This window comes from Canis lupus, chromosome 21, assembly GCF_003254725.2.
Source record: "Canis lupus dingo isolate Sandy chromosome 21, ASM325472v2, whole genome shotgun sequence".
Taxonomy (NCBI): domain Eukaryota; kingdom Metazoa; phylum Chordata; class Mammalia; order Carnivora; family Canidae; genus Canis; species Canis lupus.
In genome coordinates, this window is record NC_064263.1 from 25217755 (window position 1) to 25233987 (window position 16233).

At 51.6% G+C, this 16233-nt stretch overlaps 1 protein-coding gene across 14 annotated transcripts in view; it reads right to left on the reverse strand.

Annotated features, from left to right (window-relative positions):
- P2RY2 (purinergic receptor P2Y2) overlaps positions 1 to 16233 on the reverse strand; it is a 47350-nt gene that overhangs the window by 18398 nt on the left and 12719 nt on the right. For 11 of the 14 annotated variants that reach the window (XR_007404640.1, XR_007404639.1, XR_007404635.1 and 8 more), the window contains exon 1: positions 8825 to 8985. The exons of 1 other annotated variant lie outside the window; for it this stretch is intronic. Coding sequence is in view for 3 of the 13 variants with exons in the window: in XM_049098912.1 (XP_048954869.1) it covers positions 8825 to 8970 (146 nt within the window). In the remaining 10 variants the exon portion in view is untranslated. Of the gene's footprint in view, positions 1 to 8266; positions 8563 to 8756; positions 8986 to 16233 lie in introns of those variants that run through there. 2 more of the 14 variants (XM_035703852.2, XM_025459109.3) reach the window with 2 other exon arrangements.

The window sequence follows — 16233 nt, forward strand, 5'->3', positions numbered from 1 at the left end:
CTACAGTAGCAAATAGTCAACACCTTCCTTGCCTGGTATACACTCAACAGTACTTAAGCCAACATAGTTTTGTTCAAGCTATGCCTCTATCTGGAATACTCCTCTCTCTCCCCTGTCCCACCTCTGACCATTCCTCCAAGGTGTTGTAAACCCACATGAGCACACACAGGCATGGACATACCCACATACCCAGAGACATACACAGTCACATATAGCCGTACACACAGCATGAGCACATGTACGCATGCATGCACACACACACAGACACACACACACATACCATCCTAGAGAGGGCCTAGAAAAGCCATCAGAAATCACCGAAACCAAACTCCCATTTGACAGAGGAAGAAACTGAGGCCCTGTCACAAGACCTCACCATAAGCCAAGGACAGAGCCGAGATTGGAGCGGGGGCCTTTTGGATTCTGGCCTTGGTTTCTGTCTTGTCTGCAAGGCCCTCATAGGCACTAGGCACAAGGTTTCATTGAGGGGATGGTTACGTGGTACAGGGACCCCTCTGGATGTGCAAGTCCCAGCATCCACCAGAACCTCAGACTTATCAGAGGGGAATAAGGACATCCCCTTCCTTTTCCATCTGCTTCATTTCCCTACAATGGGGGAGTGAGTCTGGTGCCCCAGCTGGAAGCAACATGCAAGCCTCTGGCTTATGTTTCCTTTCCAGACCATTGCACCAGCTCACTCACTTGTCTCCTTGCCTTCACCCCACCCCTATGGGCCATCTTTCATGCTGCAGTCATGGAGCTTCCTAAAACACAAATCTGACCATATACTGTTGAGCTCAAAACCCTTCCATGGCTCTGTAATGCCCTCAGGCCAACATCCAAGCTCCTGAGCCTGGCATTCAAGGCCCTGGCTGACCAAAACCCCCACCACCCCGCTAGACAACTCTCCCTCTCTGTCTCCAGCCTCATCTTCCCATGTAAAGCACAGTAAAGCCAGTTCCCATGGTCATATCTTTGCTCAGGGACACCCTCCCTTATCTTCTAACATGTGTATCATACATAACAAGAGCGGAGTGCTTCTCTTTACCAGGTCCTTATTAGGTGGTTTTATAGACCTCTTCTCATTTGATCCTGAGAAGCTCAGAGAAGCTAATATCTCCAGGGTCACAGAGCTAGCAAATTCCAGAATAACCTTGATCTGTCTGACTTTAGGAATTGTGCTGATCTCTTACCCTCCACAGCACAGACCCTCGGCTCCAGGAAGCTCTCTGACCAGCCTCTCTAAGCCCCATGACTCTGCCTGTCTGGTCAGTTATCTGCCAGAGGGAACACCCTAACGTTCTACAACCCTAGGTACTAGAATCTGCTCTTCCAGCTATTTTCTCAGTGTGAAGCAACCCTGATGGTTACTGTACCCATTTCACAATTCAAAACAACAACAAACTAAGGCCAGAAAGGGTAACCCAAGATCTCATCCAAGGTCGCCAATGAGTTTGGAGCAGACCACCTGCCCCCTCTACCTGGCTCTACCTCTATCCCACCTGCGTCTTTCTCCTTGTAGCTAGTTAACTCAAAGCCTGGAGGAGGGGCAGAGGCAGTTTCCAGGCCTGCTGCAGAATTTCCGGGGTGGCCAGACAACATTCCAGCTTTTCTACTAGGGCAGCTCCAGAATGAATGTATTACCTACTCACCCGCCTACCTGGCTGGCCTGTCCAGCCTGGCAGGGGAGTGTGACCCATCACCACTCTGGAAACCCTTGCAGCCTGCCACTGCTGGGGGTGAGATACTATGATGGGAAACAGAGGACCTGGACCCAGGACACCACTGAGGGGCAGGGGAGGACAAGGAGCAGGTGGGAAATCCCATTCTGCCATTCCCAGCAGTGGTACCTGGACAAGTCAGTTCCACAACCAGAGTTCCAATTTCCTTCCAATCTAAGAAGAGTATGCACTGCCTAAGGTTGTCGAGAGAGTTAAAGGAGATGATTTAAACTCATTTTATGAAATAATTTTAAAAGATATGACTTCAGCAAGTGGGGAAGGCAGGGAGGATGGGAACGTGCCAGGAAGACAAGACGGGCAGGAAACTGACTATAGATTAAGTTTCCCACCCTGAAGGCCATCCTCAGAAGGGAGGGCAGTCCAGGGACCCCCAGGAGGAATGAGACCCCCTTATACTCCTTAATTCACTCACCCTTTACAAAGGTTGCCATATCTATGCCTGTCCCCATGCAGGACACTTGGGGACTCCAAGGTGGGTTGGACCCTTCTATGATCTCAAGGAGCTCACTGTCAAGGTAGAGAGTGTAGGGGAGGATGGGGGAAGACCCAGGAACAGGCAATGACAAGTCAGGGTGATTAAGGCTGAAGGAAGCAGAGGCACCAGGGTTGAAGCAGCCAAGGGGGTCCCTAATGGGAATTAGGAGTGGGGTGGTCAGGGAAGGCTTCCTGGAAGAGGGGACACCTGACCTGGATTTTGGAAGACGGATAGGAGTCAGGTGAGTAGAAAGAGAAGAGGACCAGAGTGAGCAAAAACCAGAGCAAGAGACAGACTGTCTTGGGAACTGACAGTTATCCCTGTGGCTTGAGGGAAGTAGAGAAGGCAAGGCTGGCTAGGAAACCGGGAGGATCTTGGAAGCTATCCTCTGACCCCACCCAAATGTCCTCCACAGGGCTGAAGGCCAAAAGGCTCCAGCTTTGCTCGGTGTGCTTTCTGCACCACAAGCACCATGGCTAGTCTGGGGAAATAGCTGAGGGGTGACCTCAGATGTTATCAGCAAGTGTAGCAATGTGAATGTGAAGCCTCTGCAGCCTCTCCCAGGAGGCCCTTGGCTTCAGTAGCCTCTTTCAGAGGCTCTCTCCTTCTTGGGAGACCCTCGGACCCTGGCTCTGGGGGCCATGCACTGGAAAATATCTGAATATGGGACGGCCTCCCATGTTACAGATCAGGAGAGAAAGGCCCTACTCAAAGTCTGCTGTTCTAATTATATTCAGTATATTCTAATTATATTCACCCCGCCCCAGAGCAGAACTCCAAACTACCTGTCCCTCCTCTGACCCAGCATGGCCCAGCCCGCACGGTGCTCTAGAGACACACTGCTCAGCTGAACCAGTTCAGAACCACAGTGCCCTGAACTCCACCCTGACCTGACCTATCACAGCCAAATGCCTCCAGCCCGGCTCAGGAATAAAGAACCCTGCGTTCAGGCTTCTGCTTAGAACCACCCATACTGTGCAATCTTGGTCAGGTCAGTTCCCCTCTCTGAGCTTCAAGTTCTTCACTGAGCAGATGGGGAGAATCACCACTATTCCAGAAAGCTCCTGAGAAATGAGTAAGGCAAGGGGGCAGGTGGTTCTCCATGCAGCTAGCAGATCAGGCTCCATCCTGGTGTGGGGACTGTATCCTCCTATCTTAGCAAAGAGACACAGAAGCCCTTCTCAGCAGGGGGCCCTCCTGGGTCACCAGGCACAGGGGCAGAAGTCACGGTCAGAGTAGGCAGGGAAGGCTCCTGGAAAGGGCTGTGGGCAGGGCTAGAGAGAAGTAGGAAGGGTCCAGCTTGGGAGGACAAAGGGAGAATAGAAAAGCCAATCACTCAATTCTGAGTTCAGTAGTTCTAAGTGTTTCTTCAAGTCTGTTACTCACTGTTTCTGATAGCCTTTGGTTTTGAGATTCTCAGAACCACAGGAGTCTGGGCTTTCAGAGCAACATAACCATAGACCACTGTCCCAGGAGTCATAAAGTCTCAGCAAACACTTGCCAGTGTCCCCATGCACCTAACCTCAGAGAGACCCTGCAAACCCAGTCTCAGATCAGACTTGGTCAGAAGCTCCAGTCTGGAGGGGGAGAAAGACACAGACATGGACTAATTCCACTCAGGTGATTAAGCCACAACCAAGAGAAGCCCAGGAGCCATGGAGCTCAGAGGAACTCCTTCCTAACCAGCCTGTGGAGGCTGTCCAGAGGAGGGGTCATTTGAGCTGGAACTTGATGGAAGATTAGGAGTTTGTCAGGTGGACAATGTAGGGAGGAGGGCATAGAAGGCAGACGGAAGGGCAAAAGCAAAGACTCCGTGTTGTGATAATGTGACCAGAGGGTCATGTGAGGCTGGAATGGAGCGGTGGGTGGCACAGAATGTGTGTGGGCCTGAGGGACTCACAAGAAAAGGCTTGAATGCCAGGTTGAAGAGCTTGGCCTCTATCCTGAGGACAATGGGGAGCCATGGCAGGGCTTAAGCAGCGAAGGACATAGTGACCTTGACAATGATGGTGCCACATGGAAAGTGGATAGAACAGGGGAGTCTAAAAGGAAGGAGATCAAGGAAGAGACTACACATCCAATGGTCCAGAGAGAGGCACTGGTCTCTTGGACCTGGATTCTCTGAGAGATGGGGAGCATCCTTGCTGGCCCACAGCACAGCTTTAGCAAGACTCCTCGACCCACAGCCGGGGCTGGGCAAACTGGGCACTCTCCAGGAAGCCAGACCAACGCCAGGAGCCTCTCCTGAGGAAGGGGGAGAAGAGAGGGTCATGTGGACCCCAAGAAGCTTGAAGGAGGCCCTCCTCCCATGTTCCAGGGCCCAAGTATTACTGTCACTGTAAACACAGTGACGGGGTACCAGGGTAGAGGGCCAAGGAGGAAGCAGCTGCCCAGGAGGGCCCAGGCTGCCCGCCCTCTTGTCAGGGACTATAGCTACTCACCTTGGACCAGAAATACTAGGCCTAGGAGATGCTGTGACAGGGGAGCGGCGGAACTCCCCTGCTCAAGAACCAACTGTAGCTGTCCACAGAGCAAGGCCCTCAGCTTCCACTATACATTCACCCCCACACGTTCATTCATCTCCCAAACACTCCCTGGCATCTGTGCTCAACCTGTGCTGGGTTATATGCATAGAGAGAAAGCAGGCTGGCCTAGGCTTACAATTGACCTCTAGGGTGAACACAGAGGTCAGGGAAGGCCCCACAGACAGTCTCCCCCCATCAGGATCTGAGGGCTGGGAGAGGCCAGCATTGAGAACCCAAAGGACCCCAACTGTGCATCAGCCAGGCCCACAGAAGACAGTGCAGGGAGAGAGAGATGATTTCACCAGGAGAGCCTCCACCTTTCTTCACCAGATCAGCTGGGCTTCCCTGGTCCTGTGAGTAGAATGGTTAATCACGCCAAAAGCAAGACCTAAAGTCATGTTTTCAGGGCAAGATTCAAACTTCCCTCTGCCTGAAAGCCAGAGGACCAGGCCTTACTCAGATGGAGTTTCTGTCTTGAATGGGGAGAGGTATGTTGGGTCAGGTAGGCAGAAGCCCTAGCTTTCATCTCGGCTCTGTGATCTAGGGAAGGAAACTCTCTGAGCCTCTATTTCCTCATCTGCAAAATGGGGGTAATAATTCTTCCCTCATAGGGTTGGTAGAGGACAAAATGAGAAACTCTTATAAATTGTTACTAGTAAGCTGTCTCTGCAGAGGATACACAGGGGGAGGAAGGCAGTCAGTAGTTAAAATTCCAATAGCACAATCCCTTGTTACTGCACCCATGTTCTAGTATCTTCAAAATGCATTTAAGTCTCTGAGTATCACACTTCTCCCTGTGCACTGCACTCCACAGCTTATAACACCCTTTCCTGACTACTGGCTTAAGAATTGTCATAGCAACCCTGCATTTGAAGAGGTAAGGATCATCATGTCCAATGTACAGATGGCAAAACTGCCACCTAGAGGGTCACAGTGGCCTCTCTAAGGGCTGCAGCCAGGAAAGAAGCCAAATCACAGCACTCACCCATGAGGCCTTGGTGATTTCTCATACTCGCTTAGCTGGTCCTTATAGGCTCCAGAAGCCTGGGAACCCTGTGCATCCTGGGCAGGAAAAGGATAGGAATGGAGGGGTCGTAGCCTCACTCTACAGCCCAAGCCTACCAACCATTTATAAAGGTCACCCACTGTGATCCTCCAACTCCTCTGGCTAGATCCCTCAGGACAGCCCAAGGCAGGAAGAAGAGACTGTCAATTCTTCCCTGTCAGGGACCTGCAAAGCACATACTCTCCATATAGGACCTTACTGGTGCTAGCCTCCTTTTAGAGGCTGGCAGAGCAGGAACTTCCCCAAGATCACCCAGTAAGTTTGGGGAAGAGCTGGGATGGGATCAGTTGTAGGTCTCCCAGGTTCCCCTGGGGGAGGAAGAGTCCTAAGTGTCCCCAAATTCCTCGGCAGGAGCATCTGAGGAATGGGCTGAGGGAAGTGTCTGGCCAAGGGATCAAGGGCTCAGATGTAAGTGATGCCTGGATGGTTCTGGTGTCTATATCTGACCTCCTTGTATAGCATTACTCAATCCATTCTCCACCCTGCAGCCAGAAAGATCTTTCTGAAATGCTGCTTTGACCATGAATCTTCCCTGTCCCGCAAACCTTTTATGGCTCCCTATTGCCTTCAGGAAAATTCGAAGTTTTCTGCCTGTCCTGTAGTGTTCCAGAATACACTATTCTGGCAACCTATGCCACTTATCTTTTTTTTTTTTTATCGTCTATTAAACTTTCTTTTTTTTTTTTTGTATATTTTTTTATTGGAGTTCAATTTGCCAACATATAACACCCAGTGCTCATCCCATCAAGTGCCCCCCTCAGTGCCTGTCACCCAGTCACCCCAACCCTCTGCCCACCTACCCTTCCACTACCCCTTGTTCGTTTCCCAGAATTAGGAGTCTCTCATGTTCTGTCTCCTTCTCTGATATTTCCCACTCATTTTCTCTCCTTTCCCCTTTATTCCCTTTCACTATTTTTTATATTCCTCATATGAGTGAAACCATATAATGTTTGTCCTTCTCTGACTGACTCACTTCACTCAGCATAATACCCCCCAGTTCCATCCACGTTGAAGCAAACGGTGGGTATTCGTCGTTTCTAATGCCATGCCACTTATCTTGACGACTGGATTCTAGTTTCCTCTTCTTTGTGATGACATGGAGCTCCACTGTAGACATGCCTTCACTGGGAAAGCCAGGGGCAGGAGGGCAGGGGGGCTGGGGGCGGGCAGGAGATGGGGGCTGCTACTGCTCTCTCAGTTCAGCTCAGCCCTGTGCAGGCTGCTGGCTAAAGAGAAATGAGTGAGAGCCAGTTTCTGCCCTCCAGAGGGCCCCAGGCCTCTGGAGAGAGAAGGAGGAGACTGAGACCATAAGAGTCCAAGGTGGAACCAGGACTGTCAGCACTGGGACTTGCAAAAGCCAGAAGAGGCTCCAACCCAACTGTGGGATCAACCAATGAGGGGAGATCTGAGGTGGGCCCCAAGGCCGGGTAATTCTACAACTGAGGAAGATGAGTCTAGGAGGGCATTTCAGGCAGTGAGTATAGAATACACAATGGCCTAAAGGCAAGAAACTGCCTAGTCTGTGTAGCAGAACTACATGCCATCACTAGAGGGTGAAGGGTCAGGCAGGAGAAGGGGCGGGGGAGGTTGGCAAGGTGCAGTTCTTGGAAGCCTTGACTCCCAGGCTAAGGGGTTCAGGCTGGGTCTTGTTAGCCCAGGGAAGAGAATGGTTGAGATACGGGTTTCAGGAAGTTCCCTCCAGGGACTGACCCCACCCAGATCCCCAAGCAGTGAGCCTACCCAGGAGGACACTGGTACTGAATATGACCCGCACATCAGCAACGCCAGACCCTCAAGTTCCATATTATTATTATTAACCCCCTTTTACAGATGAGGGCACTGAGACTCCGCAAAGGTCGCACAGTGACCAAGGCAGCATTGGAATACAGGTCTGAGTCTCCAGGGAGCTTTTGTGGGTTCTGCTTAAAGAATCTCCTTCCCAACTATTCCCACACACACGGATAACTGAGACTTTACCAAGGCCCCACCCTAGTCCTCAAAAGCTCCCCATTATTCCAGCCTAGAGCCCTAAACAAGGCAGGCACCTCAGGCTGCAGGCGCAGGGAAGCCGAGGATGCCGTGGGGAAGGAACAGCTTGCCCTCAGCGCCACAGACCTGGGCCGGGCCCTGGGTCCGGCTCCTGCGGGGAGGGGGCCTACCTGCCACGGACCGTGCGGGAGGGGAGGTTCATTCAAACTAACCCTTCCTACAGCACCGCCTTCCAGATTAAAAGTCCCCTGAGAGAGGCTTAACTGTCCTTCCAGGCCACCGGCCCCGCCCCCAGTTTTCCGAGGCCCCGGCGCGGTGGGCGCCCAGGACGCCCCCGGGTCGACGGGCTGGCGGGTCTCCGGCCGCCGTCCCACGCCCCGGGGCTCGCCTCGGGGCCCGCCCCGGAGCACGCACGCAAACGAGTCCCGCAGGTTCGGCTACTCGACCGGCTCGGGGCGCACGCACTCACCCACTGACACCCAGACTTCAGCAAGGACGCCGACTCGCACTCCCCGGGGATCCGAGCGCACTCCCGGGCCCCGCAGCCCCGGAGCCCGGCGCGCGTGGAGGCGGACCTGCGCGGGGACCCGGGGCGCCCTCGCGGCGCTCGGAGCCGTGACCCCTCGGACCGCGGCCGCACCGCTCCGCCTGCCCGGCGCCGACGGGGCAGCCGCCTCGGGCCCGGGGCGCGCCCGCGGACCTCCCCCGCCTCCGATCCCCGCAGGCCGCCCGCCCGCCCCGCCGCGGCCGCCGCTCGGCCGCCCGAGCCCGCGTCCCGCCGCCGCCGCGGCACCCACGTGCCTGAGCCCCGCCCGCCGCGCCCAGCTCCCTGCCCCCTGCCAGGCCGGCTCCGGCCCGGGCGGGGCGGGCTCTGGAAGGACCCTGGCGCCGCCCCTCCCGCCCGCGCGGGGACCCCGGGGCGCCGCGCTCGCAGCGGGACGGGGCCTGCGGAGACCCACCTCACGCGAGGTGCGCCCGGGTTTTCAGAGACAATGAATTTGCAAAGTTTGTCGGGGGGGGCGGGTACCTAGTGGCTCCTGCGCTGCCCACTTGGAGGCCTGTCTCGGCGAACCTGAGCCCTCTGCTGCCAGGAGCCTGCTGCCCTGCTCCGAGCACCACGCGGAGAACTCTCCTCCCCTGCTGGGACCGGGAGGTGCGGAAGGGTGTCCCCATTGCCTAGAGGAGAAATACATTCGGGGTCCTGCCTCTCTCCAGCCCCAGAGAAAAAGGAGCTAGGGGGAGAGCCCCACCTATGCTCCCGTTACTGGGCCTGATAGTCACTAGAAATTTCCTCCACAGGTGGCTCTTTGTTCATCCTTCCTTTTGAGCTCCTTCCTTTGAGCTGCCTTCTCAGACTACACACAGCGCTCCCTTCTCTGCTTTCAACCACACTCTGATGGCCTTCTCTGGTCAGGGACCCTATGTCTGTGCCTTTTCTAGACTGTAAGAGCCAGGAGAACAAGACCTACAGCCCTTGCCAGAGTTCCCAGGAGTTGCTTTATACTTGTTGAATGCTGAATGAATGAATGAATGAATGAATGAATGAATGAATGGTCTAGGTGTCAGCTAGATACACAGCTTCAGCACTGACTTGGGGAGAATTTGACCCCTAGATCCAATCCCACTTGAGGCCTCCTTTTTTTTTTTTTTTTTTTTTTAAGATTTTATTTATTTATTCATGAGAGACACATGAATGTCTCTGAGACACACAGAGAAAGAGGCAGAGGGAGAAGCAAGGAGCCTGATGTGGAACTCGATCCCGGGACTCCAGGATCACCCCCTTAGCTGAAGGCAGGCGCTTAACCACTGAGTTACCCAGGCGTCCCTAGGCCTCTGTTTTTGTGACAATCACACATGCTCTCCCACCAACCGTGTTCATCCATCTGGGGCTTTAGATAGTTGGTGTCTGAAAAGCACAGAGGAGGCCTCTTCCTGTGGCCAAGGAGCTTGCCCAGGGCCCTGAGGCCTTGAGTCCTGTTGGGCTTCACATCAACTGACTGGGCCTGGCTGCTGGCCCCAAGAGGGGCCCAGAAGGGCCCAAGAAGGATACTGGCTGCGGCCTTGCCAGGAGCAGGAGCAGGAGCAGACACATACACACAGCCCTGTGCGGCTGTGCGGCCTCTGCAGTCCCTCGGGGACCTCTGCCTGGAAGACACAAAGGCCTCTTGTCCAGCTTCCCTTATCTGTTGTCCAAGCTGGTCCATGCAGCTTCTGGGGAGCCAGGAATCCTATGGCTCCCACTTATGGAGCCCAGGTCTTAGGATCCCAGTGTGGGGAAGTCCCTCTGGTCACTGGAGGCTCCAGCCAACACCTCTCCCCTCTCTCCCAGGCCTTCAGACCTCTACTGTAACTACTACTAAGCTTAAGAGAAAAAATTCCTTTGATACCAACATGAGGACCCGGGGCTCTGCAGTCCTGCTCCCGCTCTAGCCCAGCTCTCCGAGAGGTGATGTTGCAAGAATGACATTGAGAAAGAGTGCAGCACACCGGGTTTAGGAACATGGAGTTTGAGGTGTCTTTGAGTTACCAAGGTAGAAATGTCCTTGGAAGTATGGGAAGTGTGGAGGGGTGCCTGGGGGGCTCAGTGGTTGAGCATCTGCCTTTGGCTTGGGTCATGATCCAGGGTCCTGGGATCGAGTCCCACATCGGGCAACTTACAGGGAGCCTGCTCCTCCCTCTGCCTGTGTCTCTGCCTCTCTCTGTGACTCTCATGAATAAATAAAATCTTTTTAAAAACTAAAAAATAAAATCTTTTTAAAAACTAAAAAAAAAAAAAAAAAAAAGTCGAAGAAAACTGCATTCCTGAGATACCCAGAGTCTGAGCACCCACAAGTGACTCAGTGAGCCCTGAGAAGCAGAGGAAAGGGACATGTCCTTGAACCCTATAGCCTTGGGGTCTTGTCTCACCTCTCCTATGGCTCTAAGCCTCAATGTCCTCTTCTGCAAAATGGTAATCATCATTTTCTTACCGGCCTGACTGAAATTCTTTACCCATCATCCCGAGCTCCCCAGGTTTGAGGCATTAGCATCTCCTCTAATGAGGGGCTGGAAATCTAGGTCACTTGACATGTTCTGCTGACACTCTCATCACTGAGCTTGAGAGATCAGGTCCAGCAGGTTCCAAATCCCCCAGCCGAGTCCCCTTACTTGGGGTGGCCTCAGGAGCTCCCATGCATGGCAACGTAAGTGACTTTATTTTTGTCTTCTCACTTATTTACATTTCCTGGCAATAGTTTGTTGAGAAAATATAAAAGTTTCTGTGGCTAAAAGATTTTAGACCCATTGACCCAGCCTGGAAACAGGCTCAGTGAGTCCACCACAAGCCCCACACAAGGCCCTATCTGGAAGTTTGGAGGGGTATCAAAGGAGCCTCTCTGGAACCAAGCAACCCCAGCAGGCTGGTCGTGAAGACCCAGGCATATAATGGGCCCCAAGAGGAGGGTTAATGGAGCCATGGGAGGGAGCCGGTTGCGGGGTTCCATTAGCAGCAGCAGGTCAGGACAGGGAAGGGCAAGCCCAAGAGCGTTTCTCCCCATGCATTAGAAGGCTTCCTGTCTCCCCTACCCTGAGGAGGCACTTGGCTCTCTTAAGCCTTCTCATCTTCCATCTCTCTACTTCTCTCATCTCCCCAGAGAAAACTTCCTGCTCTGAGAATCGGTGCTAGGAGTGAAGTGAAAGCCCCTGCTCTGGTTCAGGCCTCCTGGTTCATGGGCTAGGCTGGGGTATCGGTCACCCCCTCCCAGCCATGGCCTGCCTCACACATTCTGTGGCTCCACCACCCTCTAGAGAAAGCCCACCTCTGCGGCCTGCCACACCAGCCCCTGCCTCCTCTCCACCTCGTTTCCTGCCTCTGCCTCGACGCCTGCCTGGCACTTGCTGCTTCCCTTGCCTGCAATGTCCCTCCAGGCTTCTCTGCCTTTCTCTTGGCACCCCCCCCCCCCACGTTGTTTCTCTAAGGCCCAGCCCAGCAGCCCCATCAGGTACCTCCCTTTGTCACACCATTGACCGCACTGTCAGCTCTCCCTCTAATGGACATTTCTTTGAAGGCAGAGCCAAGGTCTATCCTGTTCACAGCTACATGCCCAACACCTAGCACTGCCCCTGTCAACCTATCAGCCTTCATGAATATTCGTTAGGTGAGTGAGCAGGAACTTGATTTAGTGAGCACCTTTGTGCTAGCCATTGTGTACAAGTATTTCCCTTAGTCTTACCCCAGAACCCTGTGAGGTAGGTGTTAGCATGTGTATTTTACAAATAGGGACACTGAGGCTCAGAAAGGAGAAGTGAACGTCGGAAGTCACAGTGAGTCTATGGTGGGTCCCCTGGCCCCAGAACTCCCAGCCTGCCTGGGAAAGAAGGCCTTGCTGAATTATCAGAGTAATGGCTGAGCCATAGCATTGGGACCCTCACACTGGTGGCTCCAGCAGCCTTGTCTTCCTTGCTTTTGCAATGCTGCATCAACCTGGACCATCCTCCCTCCCTCCCACTCTCCTTCTCTCCCTCTCTCCCAGCCACAATGCTCCTCAGGTTTCCCAGGCAGGGGCCAGGTCCTGATGCCAAATGCAAACTAGAAGCTTTGGCTCTTGGTGTGCCAGGATGCAGGCACCCAGGGGAGGCAGCCCAGGAGGCAGGAAGCCTGGTCCCTACTCGGGAAAGCCTCCACTCCATCTCCCCACAAACAGGACCAGCTACATAATTTGCGGGACCCAGGGCAAAATAAAAATGCCCTCGTCCAAAAACGAATAAGAATTTCGAGATGGGACAGCAAAGCAGTATATCAAGTCCAAACTGTGGGGCCCTGTGTAGCTATACAGGTCACACACTCATGAAGTCAGCCCTGTTCTCATTTGTCCTCATTAGTTTCCTTGTTTGTCAAATGAGAGAATGCAGCTGCCTGACTGGGGAGTAGACGGGATGAGGTTGGAGATGTAAGTAGGAGGTTCAGAGAAGAGCACGGAGGTTGGGCAGGGGTCCCCAAGGACATGCCCATGGACATTTTTTGCTTAGGTCTCAGCACTGGGTAGCAGATTAGTTCTTGCCAGGAGTTCGATTCCTCATGCAGCGACTTTTCGTGGATCCAGAAGTAAGGCTCAGAGAAACTAAACAACTTGCTGAGGGTCATATTCAGTGGCAGAAGCCAAGATTAGAGCCCTGGCTATCTTTCTGCAAAACTGGTACTTTTTGTGACACAGGACAGAGAGAGAAAGAGAGAGAGAGAGAGAGGGAAAGAGAGAAGGGCAGGAGGGAGGCGGTGGGGGCTGCTCGGGACAAAGAAGGCCACTGTGCAGACACAAAGGCTTGACCACAGAGGCCCCTGCACAGGCTGGGCCAAATGGGTGGGTCGAAAAGCCCCATGGTGACTGAGGAAGGTGCCAGGAGCTGCCTCCCAGACCCCCCTCCCTGGTTGTGATGGGGGTGGGGAGGCACACAGGAGCCAGGAAATGGATCAAGGAGGAGAAACAAACAGGGCTGAGACTTTTACCCCAGGCCTCCAGAGCCAGAACTGCGCACCCTACCTTTTCCTGCTCCTCCTGGACAGCCTACCAGCTTAAGGAATCCTCCCTCCTACCACCTACCACCCCATTTCCCCTTCCTCAGTGAAAGTGGGCTCAGGCGGCTGACCATCTGATGGTCCCAACTTCGTAATCCTGCTCAGAAACTTCTGGCTTATCTCCACCACCCATAGGAAGTTGAAGCATAAGCTCCTCAGTATATCATTCAAGACCCTTTGTGACCTATCTCAATGACCTTTTCACACTCAATGACCTTTTCACACTCCCCAGTCCTTACTCCTCATTGGCTATGCACACCCCACTCATGTGGGAAGTCCCTGATTTCTTCAAAGCACTTGGTGCTTACACACCACACACACACACACACACACACACATACACACACACATACACACACAGAGTCTTGTTTGTTCATGCTTTCCCTTTTTCCTGGAGTGTTTCTCCCCCTGGCCTTTGCTGGCTGAGCCCTTTCTCCCTCACGAACCAGCTCAGCTCAGATGCCCCCTCTCCCACGCAGCTGTCCTCCCCCTCTGCCCCCGCCCCCACCGCAGTGGGACTTAACATTCACCCTGCCACAAATGTTGGATTTACCCATTCTCTTGCAATGCTTATCCGTCTCTGGCTTGAGCCTTAGTTTAGAAAGCCTACCTGGAGGAGAGGGTATTTGAGCTGGGCCGTCAAGGGCAGGTGGGTGTCACTAGTCAATGGTGGTGATGGGCAAGGAAGAAGAGCTCAGGGAACCAGGGATACCAGCCCTCTCTCAAACATTTTATCTGCATCGATCTATTTGGTTTCTGAGCTCAGACAGCAAGGGGTCCATAGTTCAGAATCACAGGAGTTGAGTGTCCAGGAGTGAGGGAGGAGGGGTTATCAAGGGGTTTGACTGCAAGTGCCAAGTCAGTGCGGGTTTTATATGTCCTACGGCAGAATTTTTTTTAAATGCACCTGAATTTATGTCTCAGTTTATAGTAGTTTACTAAGTAATTAGTTTCTGCATTTATTATTTTCTTTTTCTTAATTACCTTGAGGTAGCTTTTCTGTTCTTTTTCTATAATTTTATTAAAGCGAATGCTTATTTTGGGTATTGTCATTCTTTTTAAATAACAAGCATTTAAGGCTATGATTTCCCACGGACCACTGCTTTGGCTACATGACATGTGTTTTTATATGTAAAGTGTTCTAAACTGTTCTTTATCACTATTTTTTAAATGGTTGATAATTGCATTTTTAATTTTTCTTGGACCCATTTAAAAGTCTTTTTAGGGGAATATTTTGGTTTTGTTGTTGTTTCTTGTAATTTTTTAAACTTGTGTTATGAATTTCTAGTTTTTTTTTTTAATTTTTTAAAATTTATTTACGATAGTCACAGAGAGAGAGAGAGAGGCAGAGGGAGAAGCAGGCTCCATGCACCGGGAGTCTGACATGAGATTCGATCTCCAGGATCACGCCCTGAGCCAAAGGCAGGCGCTAAACCGCTGCGCCACCCAGGGATCCCTGAATTTCTAGTTTTATTTGCAGGTATATAGGGGACATTGGTTTAAGTGTGAAGTTTGTGTATATTTTATTTTTTGGTATTTTATGTGTTTTATGTATTTTTATTTATTTTTTTTAATTTTTTATTTATTTATGATAGTCACAGAGAGAGAGAGAGAGAGAGAGAGAGAGAGAGGCAGAGACACAGGCAGAGGGAGAAGCAGGCTCCATGCACCGGGAGCCCGACATGGGATTCGATCCCGGGTCTCCAGGATCGCGCCCTGGGCCAAAGGCAGGCGCTAAACCGCTGCGCCACCCAGGAATCCCTGTTTTATGTATTTTTAAAAAGGAGATACGTGTTTTCTTTTTATGGGATCCAGCTTTTGGTATTTTATTAGTCTAGTTGTACTATATACACACGCATATATTTTTTTTAAAAAAGTATATCCATGCTTATTTTTAGCCTATATAACCTACTATGCTGATAATGATGTATCTCTTACTCCTCTTTTTGTTTATATCAACCTGTCCTTCTATTTGTATTTAATCTGTTCTGATGCTCTATTAGTCAATACACTATAGAAAGTCTTTCCGGGGCACCCGGCTGGCTCAGTCGATGGAGCATGCAACTCTTGATCTTAGGATTGTGGGTTCAAGCCCCACATTGGGTGTGGAGATTAGTTAAAAAATGAAAAACCTGGGCAGCCCAGGTGGCTCAGTGGTTTAGCAATGCCTTCAGCCCAGGGTGTGATCCTGGAGACCCGGGTTCGAGTCTGACATCAGGCTCCCTGCATGGAGTCTGCTCCTCCCTCTGCCTGTGTCTCTGCCTCTCTCTCTCTCTGTATCTCTCATGAATAAATAAAATCTTAAAAAAAGAAGTGAAAAACCTTTGGGCACCTGCATGTCTCAGTCAGTTAAGCATCCAACTCTTGATCTCAGCTCAGGAATTGATCTCAGGGTTGCTATGTCAAGCCACACGTTGGGTGTAGACATTACTTAAAAATAAATTTTAAAACTTAAAAAAATAAAAAATCTTTAAAAAAGTCTTCTTCATTATGGATTATATATCTGCTTTATAAATAAAAGCATCCCTCTTTTGTCCCATTTAATGCTTTTAGTCACAATTTTTTATTTCTTGTATCATTATTACCACCCCCTACTTTGCATTACCTACTTTTGTGTGTGTGTGTGTTTTAAGATTTTATTTATTTATTCATGAGAGACACAGAGAGAGAGAGGCAGAAACACAGGCAGAGAGAGAAGCAGGCTCCATGCAGGTAGCCTGATGTGGGACTCGATCCCAGGACTCCAGGACCACGCCCTGGGCTGAAGACAGGCACTAAACTGCTGAGCCATCCAGAGATCCCCGCTTTTGTGTTTTTTTTTAATGTAAAATTTCTTTGTCACTTATGTTCTTCATTTAAAATTTTGACTACCATTTGGGATGTCT